Below are 26,301 nucleotides of genomic sequence, written 5' to 3' on the forward strand. Positions count from 1 at the left end.
AAGGCGATTGTAAACCGCTTTGAGACTCCTTAAAGGTAAAGAAAAAGCGGGGTATAAAAGGCAACTCTTCTTCTCCTCCTCCTCCCACCACTCGTGCTTACAACTGCCTGCAGCCCTTTCACCAGTGGCACCGGGCAGTTCGTGCAGCCGGGGGTGTGGGAGGTGGAGGGCTAGCAAGTGATTGGGCAGGGGGTGCTGGCGGCAGCGGGCACTCCTGGAAACCCCGGCAGCTGCCCTGCCTCACCATATGCTGACGCCTGTTCTGTGTAAAATGAACATAAAAAGGTAAAGGTCCCCTGTGCAAGCACCGGGTCATTCCTGACCCATGGGATGACATCACATCCTGACGTTTCCAAGGCAGACTTTGTTTGTGGGGTGGTTTGCCAGTGACTTCCCCAGTCATCTTCCCTTTACCCCCAGCAAGCTGGGTACTCATTTGACAGACCTCGGAAGGATGGAAGGCTGAGTCAACCTTGAGCCGACTACCTGAAACCAACTTCCGTTGGGATCGAACTCAGGTCATGAGCAGAGCTTTTGACTGCAATACTGCAGCTTAACACTCTGTGCCACGGGGCTCCTAAAATGAACATGGCACCCACAAATGTGACTGGAGATAAAGGATTCTCATCCCTCGCCCTTTTTGGGGGCCCCTTGCTGTCTGCTCCCGAGGGGCTCCTCGCAAGGAGTTTCCCTCTTTCTTTCTTTTCCTCCCGACAGCTCAGCAGCAGCTGGCCTTCCTGGAGAGCCGCAAGAAGCAGCTGACGCAGGCAGCTCTCCGAGCGAAGCAGCAGAATGACATCGAGGGCGCCAAGCTGTTCCTCCGCCAGGCCAAGGGCTTGGGCCCCATGATCGAGGCGTCGCAGAACGGGCTCCCGGTCGATATAACCAAGGCAAGCGGTTCAGAAAGTGTGCAGATATTCAAAATTGGCTTTCCCCCCTGTCGCTGTGCCACACGGCGCTGGAATCTTAAGATGTGAGCCAATACTAATTGGAACTGTCCTTTTTAAAAAAAATGTGTTTAATCTGTCAGGGTAGATCCCGTCCCATCCTCAGTCCTGAACATACTTGGATTAGACAGAAGGGTGGAAAATAGGTTTTGGCTGCGCAACTTAAATAGAATCTCCATATTCACAGGGAGCGTACCTCTGAATACCAGGTCTCGGGGCAGACAACTGAAAGGGCTGTTGTCTTCATGTCTTGTTTGTGATCTTTCTGAATGCAACTCTAGAGTTAGATGGCTTCTTGGGTCTGCTGTGGCTGGACAGTTCTTCTGCAGTATTGTTACTTTTCAGCCTCAGTATTGTCTTTTCAGCCTCAGAAGAAAGCTTGGTTTAACGGCTCATCTTGAACCATTTGCTATGGTGCAGAAGGTCTTTGTAGCAGGACTTGGGACAAGGCCATTCCAATTTGCAGGGGATGAGTTTGGTTCAAAATGCGGGGGGGGAGCCCTCTACAGGAAATTTGAGCATTGAACACACGAAGACATGAACTTTCCTTCTACTGAATCAGACCCCTGGTCCATCAAAGTCAGTATTGTCTACTCAGACCGGCAGCGGCTCTCCAGGGTCTCGGACAAGGGTCTTTCACATCACCTACTGGCTGAGTCCCTTTAACTGGAGATGCCAGGGATTGAACCTGGGACCTTCTGCATGCCAAGGAAATACTCTGCTACAAAGCCACAGCCCCTCCCTAAAGAAACCTTAAATCAGACCCTTAAATCAAAGTCAGTATTTTCTGCTCAGACTGGCAGTGGCTTTCAGGCCTTTCACGTCACCTACCTGCCTAGTCCCTTTAACTGGAGATGCTGGGGATTGAACCTGGGACCTTCTGCATGCCAAGCAGATGCTCTGCCACGGAGCCACGGCCCCTCCCCATTGCTCTGCTGTAACTTTCCTAAGTGTAGCACAGCCCTGTTTTCTGTCATCTTCTCTCTTCCTATGCTAGATTGGAGTCCAGTACCACCTTAGAGACCACCAAGGTTTTCGCAGTATGAGCTTTCCTCCTTTGTCGGATACCCTGAAAATCGCATTGGTCTCTTAAGGTACTGGACTCGATTGTGTAGCTGTTCTTCTGTAGACCAACACGGCTACCTTCTGAAACTCTCTTGCTACGATGGTAACCTTTGAGTTTTGCCATGGAGGCAAGTAGGCTGTGCAGCTAAACAGGGAGGATTGTGCTCTGTGACTTGCTTCCTTCTTCCTTCAGGTGCCTCAAGCCCCCATGAACAAGGAAGATTTTGCGCTGCGCCGCGGAGTCAGCATCTCTCCGGAGACGGCTGCCCAGTACACGGAGCTCGTCAAACTGATGAGGCAGCAGTATGAGGTTGGCAGGGTTGGGGCAGGCTTTGGAGATGATGCAGGGTTTGCCGGGAGGAAGAGCGGGAGCTGGGAAGCGTGAAGGTATCTTGTGGGAGGAGGCCTACCAACGTGAAAAGGAGCAGCCTTGGATTGCTAGATTTGAGCTCAGTAACGCCTCAAAGACCAACAGGATTTTCCAGGTATGAGCTCTCAAGAGTCACAGCTCCCTTCATCAGATACCAAAGTTCCTGTCAGATGAAGGGACCTTTGACTCTTGAAAGCTCATACCCCGAAAATCTTGGTGGTCTCCAAACTGCTACTGGACTCCAATCTCGCTGTTCTACTGCAGACCAACGTGGCTACCTTCTGGAACAGCCCACAATAGTACCTCTTATCAAAAATTACAATGAAACCAATTATAAGTTTATAATCTTTTAAGTTAAGCTTCAGCATACAGGTTGTCAGTTCACCAGGTAAAGTACAAAATGAACACTTGCTTAATGGAAGTTAAACAAATTCCAGTTGTAGGTTAGTAAAACAAATTAAAGTAATAATATTGCCTGTGGAATTACAACCTGATTGTATTTAGAAATATTATTACTTTAATTTGTTAGACTTACCTACAACTGGAATTTGTTTAAATTTTCATTAAGCATATGTTCATTTTGTACTTTGCCTGGTGAATGCTGTATGCTTAATTTAAAAGACTGATGCTTATAAACTTATAATTGGTTTCATTGTTATTTTTGATAAGAAGTGCTATTGTGGGATTTTGCAGTTTTGATATTTTTAGTACTTTCATTCCACTTTGTATTCATTGTTTGTACCTTCTGAAAGGCTTGGATTGCAGTTGTTCTTTCTCTGCCGAAACAGTTGCTTGCCAGGTGTTGGGAGGAATGACCGGGGAGGGGGTCACAGCCTTCATTCTCTGCTCATGACTACCAAGAGGCCTCTGGCTGGCCCCTGTGGGTCGCAGCAGGCTGGATTAGAAGTTTTCAGAAGGGGGTCTCTGGGCGATAGTGGAAAGGAGGCACAATAGGGGCAGCAGCTTCATCTCACAGTCCTGCCCCGTTTATGTTTAAAGTGAAGGAGTGGGGCCATTTATGTAAGGTCAATTTTGATGTTCTCAAAGCTCTTTTTAAAATGCGACCTTTAAAATGCCTAGTCACGGTCCTGACACAAAAGGAGAAATTCCACCCCCCACTCGCCTGCTCCACCTTTCCTTCCATTAGAAACCGCCGTTTGCATAGCTAACGTGTGGCTGTGATTTTGCATGCTTCCTTGAGGGGATTCTTCAGTGTAGGGGCGGAGCAAACACAAAAGGTCACGTTAAAGGGGTTCTTAAGAAATGCGAAGCTGGTATGCGCCGGCTTCACAGTCACTTCCTGAATAGCATGAAAAACTCAAAAAAATATGCAGGGCACTTCAGCCTGGAACGCGCTGCTAATTGCCAAGCATAAATGGCCTGGGAGTTCTTTTTTTAAAAATTACCATCAAAAGGGACATGTGAATTAGAGGAGCAAAACCCTCCACTCCCCACCTTATCTCCCTGCAGTCCATCCCCCCCTTCCCAGCTCCAGTAGAAGTAAGGCCACTTGGGAGAAGAATGCTTGGGATGATGGACTGTGTAGAGCTAATGAGAGGGCATAGATTCCTTCAGGTAGCTCAGCCTTGGCTGGAGGTGAAGGGATACGAACGTATGAAGGCCGAGGCTGGTGCAATATCACAGCTCATTAACGGGGAGGAATCTGAGTCTGGCCTGCAGGACTTCGACTGGGAAGGTACAGAGCCGCGATTGTCATGTGCCTGTCTGCTTCTCACGTGGCTTCTATTTTTTTTTAAATTCCAGATGTGCACGAATTATTCCACACAGTTCACCCATTTAGGGAACATCGCAGAAACAACCAAGTAAGCATGCCAATCCCGTTACTAATACATCTCTGTTCCTGTCTGCTTTCCTTTCGTTTTGTGTATGCCAAGCACGAAAGCAGACAGCCCACTTGAAATCACTCCTTGCCTATTTGGGACTGTTTGGAGGGGCCGTGGCTCAGTGGCAGAGCCTCTGCTTGGCATGCAGAACATTCCAGGTTCAATCCCCGGCATCTCCCATTGAAAGGACCTGGCAGTAGGTGATGTGAAAGACCTGAGAACCTGGAGAGCTGTTGCCAATCTGAGTAGACAATACTGACTTTGATGGACCAAGAGTCTGAGTCAGTAGAAGGCAGTTTCATGTGTAAGCATTGGGGAGGGGGCAAGGCTCAGGGGAAGAGCATCTGCTTAATAAGCAGAAGGTCCCTGGTTCAGTCCCTGGTGTCTCCAGTTATAGGGACTAGGCAGGCAGGTGATGTGAAAGACCTCTGCCTGAGACCCTGGAGAGCTGCTGCTGGTCTGAGTAAACAATACTAATTCTGATGGATCAGGAGTTCAGTACAAGGCAGCTTCATGTGTTTATGTGACCCACTGATCTAGATAATAAGCATTTATAACCTATTATGTGCACCGTGATTTATGGCTTTTTCATTAGAGCTTCTTAACTCCTCCCTCTTCTGGCTGACTATATATGATGCTCAACCTGTTAACCCTGATCCAGAGAGCTTTTGAGGTGCATGCCATATGGTACCCCCACCTTGTATTGCAGCCTCCCTTTGCCTTCTAAAGTTAGCCAGGTCTTCCTTGCTTGGGAGCAGAGCCAGCGTGGTATAGTGGTTAAGAGCACTGGACTCTAATCAGGAGAACCAGGTTGGTTTCCACGCTCCTCCACATGAAGTCAGCTGGGTGACCTTGGGCCCATCACAGTTCTCCGAACTCTCTCAGCCCCACCTACCTCACAAGGTGTCGGTTGTGAGGAGAGGAAGGGAAGATGATTGTAAGCCACTTTGATTCTCCTTAAAAGGTAGAGTAAATTGGCATATAAAAAGAAGAAGAGTTGGTTTTTATATGCTTACTTTCTCTACCACCTAAGGGAGACTCAAGCTGGCTTACAATCGCCTTCCCCTCCCCACAACAGACACCCTGTGAGGTAGGTGGGGCTGAGAGAGCTCTAACACTTTGACTAGCCCAGGGTCACCTGGCTGGCTTCGTGTGGAGGAGCGGGGAAACAAATCCAGTTCACCAGATTAGCCTCCGCCGCTCCTGTGGAGGAGTGGGGAATCAAACCCGGTTCTCCAGATTAGAGTACACCACTCCAAACCACTGCTCTTAACCACTACACCACACTTCTCCTCCTCTCCGTACTTGGCCTGTAATGGAATCTCTAACTGGGCTCCTGTTCCGGTCTCCCCCTGTTCAGGTTTGAGAAGATGGCCGAGGACTGCAAAAAGAACATGGAGATCCTGAAGCAAGCCCACGCCAAGGGATTCCCTCTGCCCAGATATCACTACGAGCAGCGGACTTTCAGCGTGGTCAAGTGCGTGTGCCGTTGGCTTTGGCAGCTCCCACCCTGGAAGCTGGAGGGTCTTTTGTTGACATCTTCTGGGCATGGGGGGTCGCTGGGTGTGTGTGAGAGGGGGAGGTAGTTGTGAATTTCCTGCATTGTGCAGGGAGTTAGTCTAGATGGCCTTGGTGGTCTCTTCCAACTCTATGATTCTATGGTTCTAAGATGTATTAAACTGCAGCAGCTTTGGGGGGCTTTAAAAGGGGGCTAAGCCAATTCTTGGTCTACCAATGGCTATTAGCCGTGATTGGTAAATAGAAACTTTAGAAAACTTTAAAATAGAAATAGATTAAGGAAACGGCTTGCCCTGTGCACTGTTGGCCTCTTGGATGGAGCTGGCTGTCCTCTGTTGGAAACAGGGATGCTGGTCTAGGTGGGGTTTTGATCAGATTCAGCAGTTTCTGTATTTTACAAATAGGGGTTGGCAGGTACCGCAGAGTAACTTGAAGCCTCTGACTTTCAGTTTGGTGAAAAATAAATGTCTTCTACAGACCTTGGCTAACTGTGTTCCCCCCTTTCTTTCAGGATCTTTCCAGAACTGAACAGTAATGATATGGTTCTCTCCATAGTGAAAGCCGTCAACCTGCCAGCTCCTCCCGGTAAAACAGCGAACAGCTCCTGTTTCTGGGAAGGGAGGGGGTGGAAGGAGCGGAGCCTGTGGCTGCCATGGTAACGAATGGCTGGAAAGGGGACGGCTGGCCTAGGGGCAGAGTTGGGTGCTGGAGGGGGAACATCCATGCTGAGTAAGAGGATAAAAAGTTCATAATTCTTGTTGTGTAGGGAGGAAAGGGAGGTCTGGGGGGGTGTCTCTACTTGGCACGGAGGGCGTCAGCCTGGGGCTAGGCATCCCCTGGACATAGGGCCGATTAACAGGTTTGTATTTGTTGCATTCCCACTTTTCGTTTTCAGCGTACACTTAAAAACAGTAGAAAAGAGCAAGAGTCCTGTAGAACCTTAAAGACTAACAAAATTTCTGGCAAGGTATGAGCTTTCGTGAGTCACAGCTCGCTTCTTCAGATACCTTCAAGTATCTTCAGATAAGTGAGCTGTGACTCATGAAAGCTCCTACCCTGCCAGAAATTTTGTTAGTCTTTAAAGTGCTACTGGGACTCTTGCTCTTTTCTACTGCTAGAGACAGACTGACATGGCTACCCATCATGATCTACCTAAAAAAACAGGCAATGAAAGACATGCCTCTTTCAGATACTTGGGACTGGCTGAGGCACGATGTTCTGTGTATATTTGGTGGCAAACCTTGGTTTGTTACTCTGCAGTCCTTGAGGAAAACCCTCAAAATCATGCTGCATACCTATCCTCTCCACGATCAGAGGAGCAGGCCTATTATCTTAGGTGCTGTGGAACACAGGCAGGATGGTGCTGCTGCAGCCATCTTGCTTGTGGGCTTCCTAGAGGCACCTGGTTGGCCACTTGATGGGCCTTGGTCTGATCCAGCAGGGCCTTTCTTATGTTCTTAAAAGACTTTGAGAGGGAATCCCCAGAATCTCGTTTACGCTTCCAGTAAAATTTCCTTTGCTCTTCTGCTGAAGTGCTTCCCTTTCCCCTGACTCCTTTTCACTATGCAGGAATGCTCTGGTTCCCAGGGTTGTTTCCCAGGATGGTTCCTGGCTCTGAGTGGCCCGAGCCAAGGGCCTTATTTTCTCACAATCATCTCTAGTCCGCTAGTCGCCCTGATGGCTTCTGGGGCTCTGCATACTGAGAGGCAGCTATACTGTCTGGTGTCTTGCAATAAGTCTGCAAAAAGCTGACTTGCAGGGCCTGCAGAGGTATACAGAGAGCCAATCTGAACGAACTGGCTGAGGGAGATCCTCAATTTCATGCGGCAGCAGTGGAGTTGGAAGGCCGCCCACACAGCAGCGGCCACCAGGCTGGCGATGCTTGCAAGAACTCCTCAGAGCTATTCTTTATTGTACGTTTTCAATTTTTAAAACTTCCCCGGTGCTATTGGGTTGCATTTGTTTTTTTCTTTTCCAGGCACGGCTCCTGATGATCTCGATGCTTTTGTGCGCTTTGAGTTCTCGTACCCCAGCGTGGTGAGTTTGGGTAACTTCAAACACTGCTCTCTTCTTTTTTTTGTCCCTACACGCGAAGCAGCCAGTCAGAATTTCCCAACGACATAGACATGTTTTGTGCAGACACGAAGATAGCATCTTGGCCATCTTCTGGGCATGGAGTAGGGGTCACTGGGGGTTTGGTGGGGAGGTGGTTGTGAATTTCCTGCATTGTGCAGGGGGTTGGACTAGATGACCTTGGTGGTCCCTTCCAACTCTATGATTCTACGATAGAGTGTATAGGAAAGTATAATGTGGGCAGATCTGCTTTGAGACCCTCCAAGCAGCAGTCGGGAGGTCTGGTTCTAATTCTCTCTTTTGCACTCTGCTTTGCAGGAGGAAGCTCAGAAAGACAAGACCAACGTGATCAAAAATTCCAACTCTCCCGGTAAATACTTTTGAAGATAGTTTCAGAGGCTACCCTTGTTGGTCTGCAGCAGAGCAGCTAGATTTGAATCTAGCAGAACTGTAGAGACTGTCAAGATTTTCGGGTATGAGCTTTCAAGAGTCCCTTCGTCAGATACCATCATCATGTATCTTACAAAGAGCTTTGACTCTTGAAAGCTTATAGAAGAAGAGTTGGTTTTTATATGCTGACTTTCTCTACCACTCAAGGGAGACTCAAACCAGCTTACCAACCATCTTCCCTTCCCCTCCCCACAACAGACACCCTGTGAGATAGGTGGGGCTGAGAGAGTGTGACTGGCCCAAGGTCACCCAGCTGGGTTCATGTGTAGGAGCGGGGAAACAAATCCAGTTCACCAGATTAGCGTCCGCCGCTCATGTGGAGGAGTGGGGAATCAAACCCAGTTCTCCAGATCAGAGTCCACCGCTCCAAACCACTGCTCTTAACCACTACACCACGCTGGCTCCCCCCTCCCAAATCTTATTGGTCTCCAGGACGGGGATGAACTTGAATCTAGCTCTTTTTTAATAGATTTGAATCCAGTAGGAACTTAGAGACCAACAAGATTTTTGGGGTATGAGCTTTCAAGAGTTCGCAGCTCCCTTCGTCGTTCCAGATGCAGGTTGAGGAAACAAACTCCATTTAAGCCCAAAACCTTATTGTTGAACTATCTTCCCGAAATACCAACAGATAGTAGCGTTACATATGTTAACTGCAGCTAGAATGGTCTTTGCTAGGCAACGGAACCAGAAAACCTCCCCTAAGATGCATGGTTGGTCGTCAAAAATAAAAGAGCTGTATATTTTAGAGAAGCTAACCGCTTACAAAAAAATAATAATGATATTAATAGTGTAGACCTGTTATGGACGAGAACTATTCAGAGAATGGAAATGTCCATTTTATAATAAGATATAGTTTTGGTTAAGCGAGAGGGGGTTACGGATGAAGGGTTGTAAAGTACTTTATGTCACTTCATGTGATTATGTGACTATTTGTTTTTAGTGTATATGTATATTTACTGTTGACTGTCCATTTTTATTAATAAAAAAAGGTTTATGGGTGGAGGTGAATTTCTCATAGCCTAGGGAAGGAGAGCCCTTGAGGCAAGGTGGGCTGTACTCCATATACCCCTAGAGCAGGTGATTGCCAACCTTTCTTCGCTTGCATCCCCCTTGGCAGCCCGTTTCCATAAAATGCACCCCTCGTAGTACCAAAATGTTTGTAATTAATATAGTTGCTGTTATTTCAAATGCCTTTTTCTGCCATTGTTCAATTTTCCCCCCGCGTACCCCTGAATGTCCTGGTTTGTACCCCTGGGGAGGGAAACGTGTACCCCAGGTTGGGAACTGCTGCACTAGAGGGACTCTGCTATGTTTTTCTGCCTTTTGCTCGGCTCATCTCCCTTCTCGCTGTCTCCCTCTGGCAGAATTCCAAGAGCAGTTCAAGCTGTTTATCAACCGGGGGCATCGTGGCCTCAAGAGAGCCATTCAGACGAAAGGGATCAAGTTTGAAGTTGTCCATAAAGGGTGAACAAAACATATCTCTGGAGCTGCTTGGACAGAAACTTGCAGGGAGGGGGGATTTTTCCTCTGACTCTTATGTCCCGTCATGACTCATTCATGAATGGAAAAAAAAGCTAATGCGATTTTTGGGGTGCATCAACAGAGGCATAACATCAAAGTCACAAGATGTCATAGTTCCACTGTACATTGAGTTGGTCAGGCTGCACCTGGAGTATTGTGTGGAGTTCTGGAGGCCTCACTTCAAAAAGAATGTACACAGAATGGAGCGGGTGCGGAGGAGAGCAACAAGGGGGATCAGGGGCCTGGAGACCGAGCCCTACAAGGAAAGGCTGAGGAAATTGGGAATGTTCAGTCTGGAGAGGAGGAGGTTGAGGGGGGACAGGATTGCTCTCTTTAAGTATTTGAAGGGCTGTCAGAGGAGGGCAGGGAGCTGTTCCTGTTGTCAGCCGAGGATAGGACTCACAATAATGGGTTTAACTTACAGACTGAAAGGTACCAGCTGGATATTGGGGGGGGGGGGGAATTACAGTAAGAGTAGTTCAGCAGTGGAATGGGCTGCCTAGGGAGGTGGTGAGCTCCCCCTCACTGGCAGTCTTTAAGCAGAGGCTGGACAAAGACTTGTCAGGGGTGCTCTAGGCTGATCCTGCATTGAGCAGGGAGTTGGACTAGAGGGCCTCTATGGCCCCTTCCAAATCTATGATTCTATGAATATTGGCTTCTTCAAGGGGGAACAAAACAACCATCTTAGGATGGGAAGCATAGTGCCACTAGAACCCAGTGATGGGAGTCTGAGAGGCATTTTACCTCAAGTATCAAATAATGTATTTTTCAAATGGAAATGGATTGAAGGTGAGATTAATGAGTGATTTTTATGTGGGGGGAAACCAAGTGAAACTTCTGGCCTAACCAGACCCAAGGGCAACTGGTAAATGAGATCTACAGGTATTTGTGGAGAACTGAGGCATAGCTAGCATAGACGTCCTATGAGGAAAGGTTGAAGGAGCTGGGTATGTTTAGCCTGGAGAGGAGACGACTGAGAGGGGATAGGATAACCATCTTCAAGGACTTGAAGGGCTGTCATACAGAGGAGGGTGCCGAGTTGTTTTCTGTTGCCCCAGAAGGTCAAACCAGAAACAACGGGTTGAAATTAAATCAAAAAAGTTTCCATCTAGACATTAGGAAGAACTTTCTAACAGTTAGGGCGGTTCCTCAGTGGAACAGGCTTCCTCGAGAGGTTTTTAAGCAGAGGCTACTTGGCAATCTGTCAGCAAGGCTGATTCTATGACCTTAGGCAAATGATGAGAGGGAGGGCATCTTGGCCATCATCTGGGCATGGAGTAGGGGTCGCTGTGTGTGTGTGTGTGGGGGAGTTAGTTGTGAATTTCCTGCATTGTGCAAGGGGTTGGACTAGATGACCCTGGTGGTCCCTTCCAACTCTATGATTCTATGAAACGGTCTCCCTAATGAAGAGAAGTTTATCTGTCGGGACACCTGCTTGGCTTTGCTGGAACGCTGGGGCTGAGGGGAACTGACAGAGACCAAACTGGAACCTGGGGGCTATTAATTGGGCCCCCACGGTTTAACGGCTGCCGTTTCTCCCCAGAGGGCTCTTCAAGATGGACCGTGTGTTGGGAACAGCACAGTTGAAGCTGGAGGCGCTAGAGACAGCCTGTGAGCTTCGGGAGATTCTGGAGGTAAGCACGAGAGAAAGGTGGGATATTCTAGACACCCAAATAAATAAAGATCCTGGGCTAGAGATAACCTGTCTCCTGCTTACCCAGCCTCCTGGTTTGACTTGAGGCTGTGGTTCTCCAGGCTTTCTGTCTCGCTTCCTTTCTCACTTCCTTTTTCCCTTCCTTCTCAGAGGAAGGGGCTGTGGGGCTCTGGGGAGGGGCTGTGGCTCAGTGGTAGAGCATCTGCTTAGCAGTCAGAAGGTCCCAGGTTCAATCCCTGACATCTGTGGTTAAAAGAACTAGTTGATAGGTAATATGAACAACCTCTGCCTGATACCCTGGAGAGCCATGGGGAGGGGCTGTGGCTCAGTGGTAGACCATCTGCTTGGCAGTCAGAAGGTCCCAGGTTCAATCCAAGGTATTTCCAGTTAAAGGAACCAGGTAGGGGTGTGTGTGTGTGTGTTAAGTGCCGTCAAGTCACTTCCGACTCATGGTGACGCTATGAATGAAAGTCCTCCAAAATGTCCTATCTTTGACAGCCTTGTTCAGATCTTGCAAACTGAGGGCCGTGGCTTCCTTTATTGGTAGGTAGGGGATGTGAAAGAACTCTGCCTGAGACCCGCTGCCGGTCTCAGTAGACAATACTGACTTTGATGGACCAAGGGTCTGATTCAGTAGAAGGTCCTTCCTTCCTTTGCATCCCACCTTTCTCCCCAGCCGGGAACCAAAGTGGCTTACATTGTTTTCCTCTCCATTTTATCTTCTAACAACCCTGTGGGATAGGTTAGGCTGAGAGTGTGTGATTAGTCCAAGGTCACCCAGAAAGCTTCCATGGCACAAGTGGGGATTGGAATGTGTGTTTCCCAGATCCCAATCCAACATTTTAACCTCTACACCACGCTGTCTGTCTGCAGCCTGTGGTTGAGTGGAAACTTAGCTATGCCAGGCTTCTAGCGAGCGGGGGCGGGGTGGGGGGGAGAGACAGACCTGTTCCATAATGCATGTCAAATGGTAACGACCGAGAGGATATGGAAGGATAAGATAAAGCATAGAGCTTGCGGGTGCAGATTGTTTTTTCTCATTGAGTCCCTGCCATGTTGACAGAGGTTTGTTTGCCTTTCCTCCCATCTCACTCCTCTTCCCCCTACTCAGCTCCTGGATGGTCGGCGGCCCACAGGAGGCAAGCTGGAGGTCATCGTCCGCCTCAGAGAACCGCTGAGTTCCCAGCAGCTGGAGATGACGACCGAAAGGTGGCTGGTCATCGATCCCCTGACAATGCCACCCGTAAGAGGTTTTCTGCAATCCGAGGACTTTTCCTTGAAAGCGGAGAGGACCAGGCTGGGATCCAGAAGGCTAAGCCCCCTGCCAGCTGTCTCGGCGTGGCTTTGCGGTTGTCTCTCCCTGAGGCGTTGTGGTTTTGGGTCTGGCGAGAGCAGTCACCCTTTGAAATCTGTGGCCTGCTGCAAAACCTCAGTCAGCTACATTTCTAAGGCTCCATTGTCTCTGAGAAGGGGATTCTAGATGAGTTGGCAGGGATCAGGTTGATGTTGGTTTTTCTCCGGAAACGGATGTGGCCCGACAGCTTTGGCTAAGGCTGTGATCCTCCTGGCTTCCTTGCCCAGTGCCTCCCACGATTGCTGATATAACAAGGCTGGTCTTTTCTCCGTGTCACGGGACAAGTCATATCTGGCTCTGTGTGGACAGTATGCTTAATGTGGACGGCAAGAATTCTGCTGTCTGCACAAGTCATGACCATTTGCAGAGTTCATTTTGCCGTAGGCTCGCCCGATCTCAGAAGCTAAGCAGAGTTAGTACTTGGATGGTTAGTACCTGGATGGGAGACCCCTGAGGAAGTCCAGGGTTGCTACGCAGAGGCAGGCAATGGCAAACCACCTCTGTTTGTCTCTTGCCTTGAACTGGATGGCCCAGGCTAGCCCAGCCTTGTCAGATCTTGGAAGCTAAGCAGGGTTGTTGTGCAGAGGCAGGCGATGGCAAACCACCTCTGTTTGTCTCTCGCCATGAAAAACCTACAGGGTTGCCATAGCTCAGCTGCAGCTTGATGAGGAAAAAAATTCTGTGGCGTATTTGTTTCTGATGTTGCTATCGGGGAGGCTAGACAAAACTCAAACCAGCCCTCTGAGAAAGAGGAGTCGCCTCCCCATTTTCTAGTAGATCTTCACAAGACTCTTAAAGGTAAAGGTAGTCCCCTGTGCAAGCACCGGGTCATTCCTGACCCATAGGGTGAAGTCACATCCCGACGTTTACTAGGCAGACTATGTTTACAGGGTGGTTTGCCAGTGCCTTCCCCAGGCATCTTCCCTTTACCCCCAGCAAGCCGGGAACTCATTTTACCGACCTCTGAAGGATGGAAGGCTGAGTTGACCTCGAGCCGGCTACCTGAAACCGACTTCCGTTGGGATCAAACTCAGGTCGTGAGCAGAGCTTTTGACTGCAGCTTACCATTCTGCGCCACAGGGCTCTGATCACAAGACTCCTAAAGTGCAGAATTCTGCGGGCACTGCCCAGTCAGTGGCTTTTCTGCCCTCCCGCAGAATTGTATGCGCAGCCCTGTTTCTTATGGCCCTGGCTTGCCTGCCAACCTCTGGGAGTTGTTTTTCTCTCTTTCTGACAACCAGGCCGATGAGATCGTTGTGAAATCTCTGTGAGGGAGAGAGACCTCTGCTGTGCTAGAGGGTGCTGGGATGTCGTAAACAAGCTCTGCTTTCTTCACGCAGGTGGCGCTACCCAAACCCACGCCAACAGCGACTCCGACAAAGGACCCGGGCAGCAGGTACGTCTCTTCTCGGGGTGCGGAGGAGCTCTGCTGGGTTTCTGTGCCTAAGAAAGCAGTGGGGCAGTGGAGCGCTCACCCATCTCGGTCTCATCACTCTTGCTGATTCCCTCTTGCATCCTTTCTGCCTTCGCGCTTTGGGTACCCACCATGGGAGAATTGAATTGTGGAACTTCCTGCCCCAGTATGCGGCGATGGCTGCCAACTTGGAAGGCTTTAAGAGGGAAGTGAATGTGTTCATGGAGGAGAGGGCTATCCATGGCTATTAGTCAAAATGGATACTATTCATGATGCACACCTATTATCTCCAGGATCAGAGGAGCAGGCCTATTATATAAGGTGCCGTGGAATGCAAGCAGCATAATGCTGCTTCAGTTGTCCTGTTTATGGGCTTCCTAGAGGCCCCTGGTTGGCCACTGTGTGAACGGACTGCTGGACTTGATGGCTCTTGGTCTGATCCAGCAGGGCTTTCATTATGTTCTTATGGAGGATGGGGCTATCCATGGCTACTAGTCCAAATGGATACTAGTCAAGATGCATGCCTATTCTCTCCAGGATCAGAGGAGCATGCCTATTATCTTAGGTGCTGTGGAGCACAGCACAGGATAAATGCTGTTGCAGTCTTGTTTGTGGGCATCCTAGAGGCATCTGGTTGGCCCCTGCGTGAATAGACTGCTGGACTTGATGGGCCTCGGTCTGAATAGACTGCTAGACAGAGTCTGGGCCTACAGGGCCTGGTGCCTCTGCTAAAAAAACGATCACGATAGGGAAGCTTACCATGAGGGTTGCTAGCTCTGGCTTGAAAAACTCCTGGATATTTGGAGGCGGAGTTTGGGGAGAGTAGGGATGTGACGCCGTAGAGTCCCCCCTCTGAAGTGGCCATTTTCTCCAGGGGAACTGATCTCTGTAGCCCAGAGATCAGTTGTAATCCCTGGAGAACTCCAGGCCCCATCTGGAGGTCGGCAGCCCTACCTACCACAAGGCAGGGGTAGGTTTTTGGTGCCGTTAAGGGCCACAGCGCGGGAGATAGACAGTCTGATTTATCCAGGGGCCGTAACCCACACAGCCATCCTGTGTGAGCCCCACTGGCATGGACAGGAGGGCATGAGACCACAGAAGCGCCTGGCCAGGGGGGCTTGCATAGAGAATTCTCCCAGCGACCCACAAGTCAGATCTGTCCATCTCCCACTGTGTGACCTCCTGATTGGCCTTGCTGTGTCACATTGCTCTTGGAGGGGAAGGCCTTGTGAAAAGGAGCAGTTCTTCCAGAGATAGTGCAGCATTCTTGGCTGTTGGGGTGTGTGAATAACCCAGGCAGGAAGCAGCTTTCAGAAGTGTCCAACATAGGTTCTTATGGGATTGTTGTAAATCGCCTCGCTGCTGAAATGCCTCGTTACAAAGCATCCTTAGTGCTCGCACGTAGCAGGCAAGACTTGCAGAAACTCTGCAGATGGCACGTGAAGCCTCCATAAACCACTGCCTCAGTTCCATTTAGTGCAGTCCAGGATAATTTCTCTGCAGCACAGGGAACTGGGGGCGGGGGGGTGGGGCATAAGTCTGTTCAACACCAAGGACAATAATTCACTGGCAGAGTTAGGATCTGAACCCGGGGGGGGCTGTGGCTCAGTGGTAGAGTATTTGCTTGGCATGCAGAAGGTCCCAGGTTCAATCCCTGGCCTCTCCAGTTAAAGGGACTAGGGAAGTAGGTGATGGGGAAGACCTCGGCCTGAGACCCTGGAGAGCCACTGCCGGTCTGAGTAGACAATACTGACCTTGATGGACCGAGGGTCTGATTCAGTATAAGGCAGTTGTGAGAGACTTTGGGGAGGGGCTATGGCTCAGTGGTAGAGCATCTGCTTGGCATGCAGAAGGGCCCAGGTTCAATCCCTGGCATCTCCAGTTAAAGGGACTAGGCAAGTAAAAAGGTAAGGTAAAGGTCCCCTGTGCAAGCACCGGGTCATTCCTGACCCATGGGGTGACATCACATCCCGACGTTTACTAGGCAGACTTTGTTTACGGGGTGGTTTGCCAGTGCCTTCCCCAGTCATCTCCCCTTTACCCCCAGCAAGCTGGGTACTTATTTGACCGACCTCGGAAGGATGGAAGGTTGAGTCAACCTTGAGCCGGCTACCTGAAACCGACTTCCGTCGTGATCAAACTCAGGTTGTGAGCAGAGCTTTTGACTGCAGTACTGCAGCTTAACACTCTACGCCACAGGGCTCCTGACTAGGCAAGGGGATGGGAAAGACCCCTGCCTGAGACCCTGGAAAGCCGCTGCCGATCTGAGCAGACAATACTGACTTTGATGGACCAAGGATCTGATTCAGTATAAGGCAGGTTCATGTGTCTCCTAAATTCAAGTCTGGCATTTTGTCAGCTGGCTATCACCGCCTTGCATGGGGCTTTGGAAATTCAGGTGTTTGGCTGCATTGAGGTTCTTGAAGGGAGAAAAATGGAAGGTTGGACTGTGCATACCTGGGCAGGTGTCCGAGCCGCCACCTTTTTTTTTGCTCTGCGGTAGCTGTTGATGGTCTCTTCTAATTTCCTTCCAGAACGTCCATCTGCTCACTGCTGTAGCCAAGCCAGCTCTGATTGGACTTCCTTCTCTCGGGCCTCGGACGCTCTCTTGCGCGGAATGTTTTCCTTCTGCCGGCCCTGGACGAGAAAAAATGTAGGGTGACCAGGGAGGGCAGGAGGGAGTTCTGGATGGCTTTATTGGAACTTAGCTTTTAGTGGTAAACAGCAGGAAACCCAAGTTATTCAAGACCCAAAAGAGAAAGGCGGGGCCGTGGCTCAGTGGTAGAGCATCTGCTTGTCATGCAGAAGGTCCCAGCTTCAATCCTCAGTATCTCCAGGCAGTAGGTGATAACAAAAGACCTCTGCCTGAGACCCTGGAGAGCCACTGCCAGTCTGAGTAGACAATACTGACTTTGGTGGACCAAGGGTCTGGTTCATGTGACTTCTCTGGGTGCCCGAGAGGAATAATCTAAAGGTCACCTTATTCCCCGCCAATTAACTTTTTTTGGGAGGGGGGCTGTTATGCTACTCTTGTTCACTTTGCACAGGAGAACAGCTGTGAGGTTGTGCCTCCCCCCCCTCGGGAGCAAACCTGCTTCTCTCTCCCCTCATCCAGTATGGTGTAGTGGTTAAGAGCGGTGGTTTGGAGCGGTGGACTTTGATCTGGAAAACCGGGTTTGATTCCCCACTCCTCCTCATGAGTCTGTTGAGGGGAGGGGAAGGGAAGGAGATTGTAAGCCGCTTTGAGACTCCTTAAAGGTAGAGAAAAGCGGGGTATAAAAATCAACTCTTCTTCTTTTTCTAAGATGGGAGCACACTTTCCTAGTCCTTGCTGAGAGACCCCCGAGCCACAAAGCAGACTTGGACCCTCCTGCACTCAGCTGCTGATCCATTCTGAGCTCCCAGGCCCCTTTTAAGCCGCCAACAGAACCAGGAATCAGCAGGCTGCGTGCCGGCGGGGCTAAGCGTGGGATTCTTCTGTAGCCCTGGCCTGCCGCTGCCTTACCACTTCTCTTCACAAGGAGACAAGCCCACAGCAGGTCCTGATCCTCCACCCTGAGGGATGCTGGGGAGAGATTCATTAAAACTTGAGTCCCCAAAGCAAGGGGGGCTTCCCTGCTGCTTACCTCCTTGGTCCCTGCGACAGATTTGCCCTTCCTTTCCTTCCACCATGCCTAGCTAGGAGTGTAAATTTTGTTTTTAAGAGCAACCCTGTGAACTATTAAAATGTTTACAGTTTGGACATTAATTGGAAACTGCCTCCGATACAGGGAGAGATCCCCGTGGATCCTCTCTCGGCTCTCAAATAATAAAACAGCCCCGCTCCTTATCGGCCATACAGTATAAATGCTTACAGGAATACATAAACGGTCAACAGATCCTTATTGGTTAATTGTTCAAAATGGTTTTAATGGTTTGCATCCCTACAGCCAGCCCCTGCTTCGCTCCCAGGATCTCGCTTCCAGCCTTGCTCGGGTGTTATGCTGCACTTAGAAATGGGCCTTCTCTGGCCATGCGAAATTTATCATACCCTGGGGCATTGCCCTGGGTGGCTTGCCTCCTCTGGAGTCGGTGCATGCCTCCCCAAGAGTTGCAGAGGGCTTCCTTCTGCAGCCTTTTGCACAGGGTGCCCGGGGGCTAGCTTCTCCGGAGATCACCACGTTGTGTTTTTTTGTCTCCCTGCAGCAAACCTGTCTACATTCCGCACAGCCTCAGTGTCCTAGTCTTTGACAAGGAGAAGCTGGAGAAAAAGGTTGGTGATGTGAATTGGGGAAGGAGGAGTGGTAATCCTTACAAAACCTGTCCATGGCTACGGCACAGTAGAGCACTGGCCAATTTTGACGGTGTAGGGGGCAACTGAGGAGTGGGAATCTTTGGGTAAGACTCCAGAACAACCTGGGTTTTGTAGTATTTTCCCCAGAGAGAACAGGAGTGGGAGACTTTGGGTAAGACTCCAGAGCACCCTGGATTTTGTAGTCTTTGCCCCAGAGAGAACAGGAGACTTTGGGTAAGACTCCAGAGCACCCTGTGTTTTGTAGTCTTTGCCCCAAAGAAAACAGGAGTGGGAGACTTTGGGTAAGACTCTAGAGCAACCTGGGTTTTGTAGTCTTTGCCCCAGAGAGAATAGGGGGGAGGTCTTCAGAAGCCAAACTGCAAACACACCATGAATTTTGGCTCCTGTTTGACTCCGCGCATGCTCGCAAAACTGGCTTCATTTTCGATCAAAGGTACTAACGGAGTGCACTGGGCACATCTCTGTTATAAAATCGAGAGAGTGGGGAGGGATCCGGGGATCTCGCGTGGAAATCTCAGCACTATCCAAAAGCAGTAGTCCCTCGGGCAAGCCATTGGCATGAAATCTGCCCATCTGGCAGAGTACTCCCAGGCAAATTCCTAGTACCCAGTGGCAGCTGCACAAAAGCTTTAAGCGGTTGCTGCATCGTACCTGGGAACCTGCCCTCTGCGTACTTACTAGCAGAAGCAAGTTTGGGGCATTCGGGGGCTGATGCAGCTTCGAAATGGCTCGAAACAAAGGACTTCCACCTCACGGAAGTGAGTCTTGGTCTGTGCTTGGAATTCCCCCTTTTAGCCCCATAGCAAAGAAAGGCAGCCCGCTGTCGTAATCATGTGTGTTGAGCTCCCCCTGCTATTTTGTCTGTCTCTGTTCCTTAATTAAACCACTTTTGTTTCTATAAGGAGGAAAGCATTTTCCCCCCGGGCTTTAGTTTCATTTTGGGGTGGGAGTCTGCCTGTTTTTCATTGAATCATAGAGTTGGAAGGGACCACCAGGGTCATCTAGTCCAGGGGTCGGCAAACTCATTAGTCAAAAGAGCCAAATATCAACAGTATAACGATTGAGATTTCTTTTGAGAGCCAAATTTCTTAAACTATATAGGTAGGTACACTGTTTATTAACTTAATAAACTTTAATTAAAGTTTTAAGTATTAATTAAACTATAGGTACATTGAATAAAACCTGATATCATACTTAATAGTGATCTTATTTATTAATAAAAATTAAATTGTAAGTCCCTGCCATATCCCCCTCCCCGTCCGGAGTCCTCGTCTGGAGGCCTGGTCTACCGCCATAAAAGCCTATTGGTAGACCTGGCCTCCGGCTGAGTCCCATTTCTTGGCAGTAGACCTGGCCTCCGGAGGCCTATAGAAGCCAATTGGTAGACCTGGCCTCTGAAGGGGGACTTTTTCCCCTCCTTGGAGTCCAGGTCTACCGCCAAGAAAGCCAGTGGGTAGACATGGCCTCCCAATGAACTCAGCTGGAGGCCAGGTCTACCAAAGGAAGCCCACCCCGCCCAACAGCTGATAGGCGGGGGGGGAGGAACCGCTGAGCCCCCCGCCCAGCCGTCGCCTGGCTAGAGCGGAGGGTAGGCTTTAGCCTCCCAACCATTAAGGGCAAGGGGGACCCGGCCATTCTCCACGGCGGGGGGGAGGGAGAGACAGCGCGCCTGCTCGCCTGTTCTCTCTCTCTCTCTCTCAGGCGCGCTGGCTTCGCAGCCCGGCTGCCGGCGCGAGCGGGCGCGAGAGCAGGGGCTCCGAACCAAGTTCAGAGAGCCGCACTTAACGGGCCAAAGAGCCGCATGCGGCTCGGGAGCTGCAGTTTGCAGACCCCTGATCTAGTCCAACCCCCTGCACAATGCAGGAATTTCACAACTGCCTCCCCCAGTGACCCCTACTCCATGCCCAAAAGATGGCCAAGATGCCCTCCCTCCTGTGATCTGCCTAAGGTCATGGAATCAGCATTGCTGACAGATGGCTATCCAGCTTCTGCTTAAAAATCTCCAGGGAAGGAGCGCTCACCACCTCCCGAGGAAACCCGTTCCACCGAGGAACCGCTGTAACTGTTAGAAAATTCTTCCTAATGTCTAGATGGGAACTCTTTTGATTTAATTTCAACCCATTGGTTCTGGTCCGACCTTCTGGGGCAACAGAAAACAACTCGGCACCCTCCTCTCTATGACAGCCCTTCAAGTACTTGAAGATGGTTAAGAACATAAGAAAGGCCCTGCTGGATCAGACCAAGGCCCATCAAGTCCAGCAGTCTGTTCACACAGTGGCCAACCAGGTGCCTCTAGGAAGCCACTAACAAGACGAGTACAGCAGCACCATCCTGGTTATCCTATGCCCTCTCAGTCTTCTCCTCTCCAGGCTAAACATACCCAGCTCCTTCAACCTTTCCTCATAGGACTTGATCTCCAGACCCCTCACCATCTTTGTTGCCCTCCTCTGGACACGTTCCAGCTTGTCAACATCTTTCCTGAGCCCCGTGGACGCGGTGCCTGCCTGCCGCACATTACCCCCAATTCAAAAGCTATAAAAGAGGATCCCAAACAAGCGTGGCCTTCCTGCTGTGTCCGTGGCCAGTGTGCTCAGGTAGCTTAGCTCCCTCTCGGATCTCTCACTCTCTCGTTCAGACACATAGTTCACGGGGACCTTAGTCCCAGGAAAGCGTTTTATCGCCTGCCGTGGTGCCCAGCCTGTGTGTTCGCTCACAAGCTAGGCAGAACTTTGCCCCCACATCGTCTGCTTTTCAGCTGTTGTGTGAGCTCCTGTCCTTGCTTTGGGATCCTAACAACCTCCTGCGTTTGGCGGCAGATGATGGCGTACAAGCAAGCCGGCCAGCGGCTTCCTAGCGAGCTGGTGAAGCAGCACCAGGAGATTACCCGGATGATCCAATCGCAGAAGACCCAGCTTCAGCACGGAGGCCCTGCGGTGAGGAAAGGTACAGACCGAAAGGAATGCCTGGCCCGAAAGCCCTGCTCCAGGAAGGCCCCATTCTCTGTGATGAGGCAATCTGATGTTTCCCCCCTCCCCATTCTGGAGAGCCAGCATGTTGTGGTGGTTAGGAGCGGTGGTTTGGAGTGGGGGACTCTAATCTGGAGAATCGGGTCTGATTCCCCACTCGTCCACACGAGCGGCGGACGCTAATCTGGTGAACCGGGTTGATCTCCCCATTCCTCCACATGAAGCCAGCTGGTTGATCTTGGGCTAGTCACAGTTCTCTTAGAGCTCTCTCAGCCCCACCGACCTCACAGGGTATCTGTTGTGGGGAGGGGAAGGGAAGGCGGTCGTCAGCCGTTTTGATTCTCCCTTAAGTGGTAGAGAAAGTCGGCATATAAAAAACAGCTCTTCTTCTTCTATTCACATGAGATTGTCCAAGGAGGAATTGGGACTATCCAAGGCAGGGGTCCCCCACCTTTTTGAGCCAGGCGGCACCTTTGAGGTTCTGACCCAGCAAGGCGGGCGCAGCCACAAATTGCCTGCCACAAAATGGCTGCCGCAGGAGACGGAGCTAGTAACAGAATGGCTGCTGCTGCCGCTGACCACAGTGAGCGATCCTCTTGCTGTGGTGGCGGCTGGATGCCAAAGCAACGTTTTTTTTTAAAATCTGCTCAGCCAATCTGAACCCTCCCTGGGCAAAAGCCCCGCCTGGCTCTGCCCACTTAAAACATTTGGCGGGTGTCAGGAAAGGTGTTGGTCGGCACCGTGGCGCGATGGGGGCACCTGCTCTAAAGGCTGGGGGGAGGGGAGAGTCAGTTTTACATGGCAGCTGTTTCCCAGCGGTGCCTCTTCTTCATCCCGCAGAGTACCTGGTGCAGCTGGAACGGTACCTGCAGCTCTACACGGAGGCAGCGCGGCGTCTTGGCATCGAAGGCAAACGGGTACGGTGCCCCTTTTCTTTTCCATTACCTTGCATGACAGAGGCGTGAGAGACATTGTGAACCCCTGTGAGCCTCATCAGGGTAGCTTTTTGGCCGGGCTGTCGACTGCCCGCTTAAAGGAATAGGCTGTTTACATGCTGCCCGCTGTTGTCTGGGCCCGGGCGCCTCCGCTGACGGGCGTTTGTTGTTCTGCTTACTTTGGCAGGAGGCGGCCAAGGATGCTCTTTACAAACGGAATCTGGTGGAGCGGGAGGTGAGTGTCTCCTCTAGGGCAGGGGTCTGCTGGTGCTGCTGCTGTTCTGTCCTCCCCAACCCCACGACCAGAACAGAGTTGCTGAGCCTCGATCCTGCTCTGCCTGGACTCCCGTGGTTCCCGTGGCCCACTAAATCTAACGCACAAGATGGGCGTCTCTCGGGTCCCCGAAGGCCACAGCTCAGCCTCGCAGGGTGGCCTTTTCCCCCCAAACTTCCCTTTCCATAACCGTTGCCGTGAGGGGTGGTCTCGGATTACCTCCAGGTCTTCCACAGCAAGATGCTAAGCGAATAAAGCAGGGGTATCAAACATAAGGCCCGTGAGCCAGATCCGGCCCCTTGAGAGCTCTTATCCGGCCTGCAAGCCAGCTGAGGCAGCCACCCCCACTCTCGATCTGGGCCGGCGAGGCATGGCTTGGCCCGGCCCAGCCAAGTGACATTTATGTCATATCTGGCCGTCATAACAAATGAGTTAGACACCTAGGGTTGCCTGGTCCCTCTTCACCACCGGTGGGCGGTTTTTAGGGCAGAGTCTGAGGAGGGCAGGGTTTGGGGAGGGACTTCAATGCCATAGAGTCCCATTGCCAAAGTGGCCATTTTTCTCTAGGGGAACTGATCTCTATCATCTGGAGATCAGTTGTAATAGCAGGAGATTTCCAGCTAGTACCTGGAGGTTGGCAACCCTATCAACACCCCTGGTATAACGTTATTTTCCGGCCCTTCCTGTTTGACATTCATGTTCCTTCCGTCTTCCTGGAGAGCAAATGAGTAACGGAGGCAGTGACGGGTGGATTGGCCGTTAAGGCCACGGGGGAAAGTTCAGGTGGGCCCGTGGTCTGGGCGGGTGCCATTCCAGCCCCGAGCGAGGGGTGGCCTTCGATCGGTGTGGCGTGGGCAGTAGCCACTGCTGCCGCAAATCCACAGGGCTTTGCTCATGACAGATGGGGAAGGAGGAATGCCCTGGGCTGTGTGTGGTTCAGGGGGGGGAGCAGGGCAGGCTCTTAGGGGGTGGGACAGGGCCCCTTTTCCTGCCAACCTCTGACTGGCATGCACATCTGTCTTCCAGCTGCAGAAGTTCCACCAATGAAAGAAGCGTTGAAGATGTGAAAGCCCGAGATTTGCCCCATCAAGTAATCACACCATTGGTCACATGTTGTCTTCTTCCTGCAAGGGTGTGGGGGGCGTAGTAAAGGGGGGGCAGAGGAGGCACGGGATGGTGAGGACACAAAGGGGGTGACCCCTTGCTCACTCGCTCTGTTCTGGTGGTGGTGGGGGTTTTTTCCTCGCTTTCCTGTCCTCACGCAACGAGCGAGGGGGTAAGAGTACGGGTACGGCAAGGCACGGGGCACTGCCAGGTGAAGAGAGACAATCCTGGTGGCGATGGCACTGCCACCCTGCCCCTCTGGGCAACGAAAGTCTTAAAAGAGCCTACGGAGCCATTCTGCAGCAGGACGCCTGTTGCTGGACTCCAGCGGAGGAGGCGACGAATTCTTCTCCACTTTCTCACAGGAGTTCTCGCAGTAGCTCTAGGATATATCACTTCTAAAAATGTCTACCGGTTTGGAACTCTAGTGGGTTTCCGTCTCCAAAGCTTTGTAGGAATTACCATCTTGTCGAGGGTGCTAGAAATTCCCGAGCTCCCTCGGCAGAACTGCAACCCCCACGATTCCTCGGGCCCAGCGCCACAAACAGTGAAGTCTGCACGAAAACTATTTTAAGTAGCATGCTCGTCCACTCTTTCTAATGGAAGCGTGATTTGTAGCACGTTGCTTTTCCAAACCCCCAGACGTAGAAGGGACCCTGCGGCACCCAAGACACACTGAGCTTTTAGCATTTAGGGATTTGGCACTTTCTGAGCCCTGAACCTCTTGCTTGTCCTTCTGCGGCTCCCTTGGCCGCGTTCAGTTCTCAGCTCCCTTCTGAGGTCTCTTCCCCCCCCCTCCTTTCTTGCACCTGGCACTTTGCACGTCCCTCTTTGAGCTGTTCTTGAGTGGGTTTCATCTCATCCCGGCTGACTGGCAAAGGGCTCCTCGCTTTGTCTGCCTTGTTCCCTCCCAAAGTCCCAGGCGGGATGGTGTGTGTGAGGCCTTGCTTGCCAGCCCCCCCCCCCCCAGATAACCCAGCTCCTGCCCCGTCTCAGGCTCCGGGAAGGCGATCCCGGACCACCCTCTTCTCTCCACTCCTGCCGTGCATTGTCTGCAGTCTGCTTTCAGGAGAGGGCCGTGAAGAGCCTGCATCGCTTAAGCCGCTGCCTCTTTTTGTTGCTTTGATTTTGGAGCTGCCAAAGGAAGAAACCAGGGACTTGGGATTCCCTCCTCTCTGAGGAAGAACGGTTTGTTGAGGGGCATTCCTCCTTTTTCTCCGGCTTCCTAAGGGGTCCCCAGCCGGTGCTCCTCTACCAGTAGTGACTTGTTAGCACCCAGTTCAGTGGAGCAACCGCTGGGGGTTGAAACACCCCACGGCTTGTGAAGGACAATCAGTTGGCCGCGGTGTGGTTTGCAGCGGAGTTTGGGCTGGCTTTTCCTGCCCCGCGTGCCATTCGGCGTGGGATCGGTTGTTGCGTTTTCCTTTCTGCGCTTCCGGCTCCCTGCCAGATAGCAACTAAAGAAAAAGGGGGACAAAGAAACTCTACCTAAAAGTCAGGGGAAACCAAAGGGGTTGAGCTAAACAATATCTAATATAGCAACCAATAAATCTATTTTTTATTATATATTGTGCATGATTGTATTAAAAACACAGGGCCTAATATACAGGTTTCCTAAAAAAACACAAAGTTACAAATATAACCAGCACGTAACAGTTGATGTTAGTGCATAAAATGACCAAAAACTGACCAGACACATTTCGGCCTTTTACGGCCCTTCCTCAATTCACATCCTGACATATACGTTGCACAAGGTAAAAAAATATTTAAAAGCCTTTTGGAAGGAGAAAAAAGAGGGGTAGAAAAATCAGTATTATCTTGTGGTAATACTAATTGATTTTTCTACCCCTCTTTTTTTCTCCTTCCAAGCATACGCATCTGGTCAGTTTCTGGTCACTTTGTGTACTAACATCAACTCTTATGTGCTGTTTATATTTGTAACTTTGTGCTTTTTAGGAAGCCTGTATATTAGGCCCTGTGCTTTTAATACAATTGTGCACAGAATATAATAAAAATAGATTTATTGGTTGCTATATTAGGTATTGCTTAGCTCAACCCCTTTAGTTTTCCCTGCTGGGCAGGCCCACCCACCTGCTCCTCCGCTGCCGGGAGCAAAGATCTCCCTGTTCTCTCCAGCCTCCCTCTTACTCAAGCCCAAAGAAGGGTCGATTGGCTGACGGGCCGCACTCCATCCTGCCCTGTTTTAACCCTGGAAAACGGCCGGCCGGCACGGTGCTGACCCTGCTGGAAGTAAGGGGAGGTGGCCCACGATGGCCCATTTCTTGACCTGTCCAACGAAGAGGAACCCCCGGGCTTTCTTGTGGGATAAAGGGATTCTGTGTGTAGGAAATTAACTCAGGACTGTTGCTGCTGTTGTTGTTCGGGATGCATTAGGTGATGCGCTGCGTCTTCCCCTCCTACATTCCTCCAAAAACCAAAACAGACTCCTCCCCTCTCCAGATGGCGAGAAAGGAAAACGGAGGTTTCCCCCTGACAGCTTTCCCCCTTTCCTCGCTTC

General features: G+C 50.8%; 1 protein-coding gene across 1 annotated transcript in view; it reads left to right on the forward strand.

Annotated features, from left to right (window-relative positions):
* Positions 1 to 23,755, forward strand: part of CC2D1A (coiled-coil and C2 domain containing 1A) — a 42,073-nt gene extending 18,318 nt beyond the window's left edge. Inside the window, exons 15-30 of the mRNA XM_056850525.1 lie at positions 718 to 890; positions 2,206 to 2,322; positions 4,147 to 4,205; positions 5,587 to 5,703; positions 6,256 to 6,329; positions 7,723 to 7,781; positions 8,136 to 8,187; positions 9,632 to 9,731; positions 11,332 to 11,422; positions 12,554 to 12,685; positions 14,137 to 14,192; positions 18,396 to 18,462; positions 21,321 to 21,447; positions 22,311 to 22,387; positions 22,593 to 22,640; positions 23,706 to 23,755. Of these exons, the coding sequence (XP_056706503.1) occupies positions 718 to 890; positions 2,206 to 2,322; positions 4,147 to 4,205; positions 5,587 to 5,703; positions 6,256 to 6,329; positions 7,723 to 7,781; positions 8,136 to 8,187; positions 9,632 to 9,731; positions 11,332 to 11,422; positions 12,554 to 12,685; positions 14,137 to 14,192; positions 18,396 to 18,462; positions 21,321 to 21,447; positions 22,311 to 22,387; positions 22,593 to 22,640; positions 23,706 to 23,726 (1,370 nt within the window). The 3' untranslated portion in view covers positions 23,727 to 23,755. The remainder of the gene's footprint in view (positions 1 to 717; positions 891 to 2,205; positions 2,323 to 4,146; positions 4,206 to 5,586; positions 5,704 to 6,255; positions 6,330 to 7,722; positions 7,782 to 8,135; positions 8,188 to 9,631; positions 9,732 to 11,331; positions 11,423 to 12,553; positions 12,686 to 14,136; positions 14,193 to 18,395; positions 18,463 to 21,320; positions 21,448 to 22,310; positions 22,388 to 22,592; positions 22,641 to 23,705) is intronic.
* The last annotated feature ends 2,546 nt before the right edge of the window (positions 23,756 to 26,301 follow it).

Source organism: Euleptes europaea, chromosome 1 (genome assembly GCF_029931775.1).
Source record: "Euleptes europaea isolate rEulEur1 chromosome 1, rEulEur1.hap1, whole genome shotgun sequence".
Lineage (NCBI taxonomy): Eukaryota > Metazoa > Chordata > Lepidosauria > Squamata > Sphaerodactylidae > Euleptes > Euleptes europaea.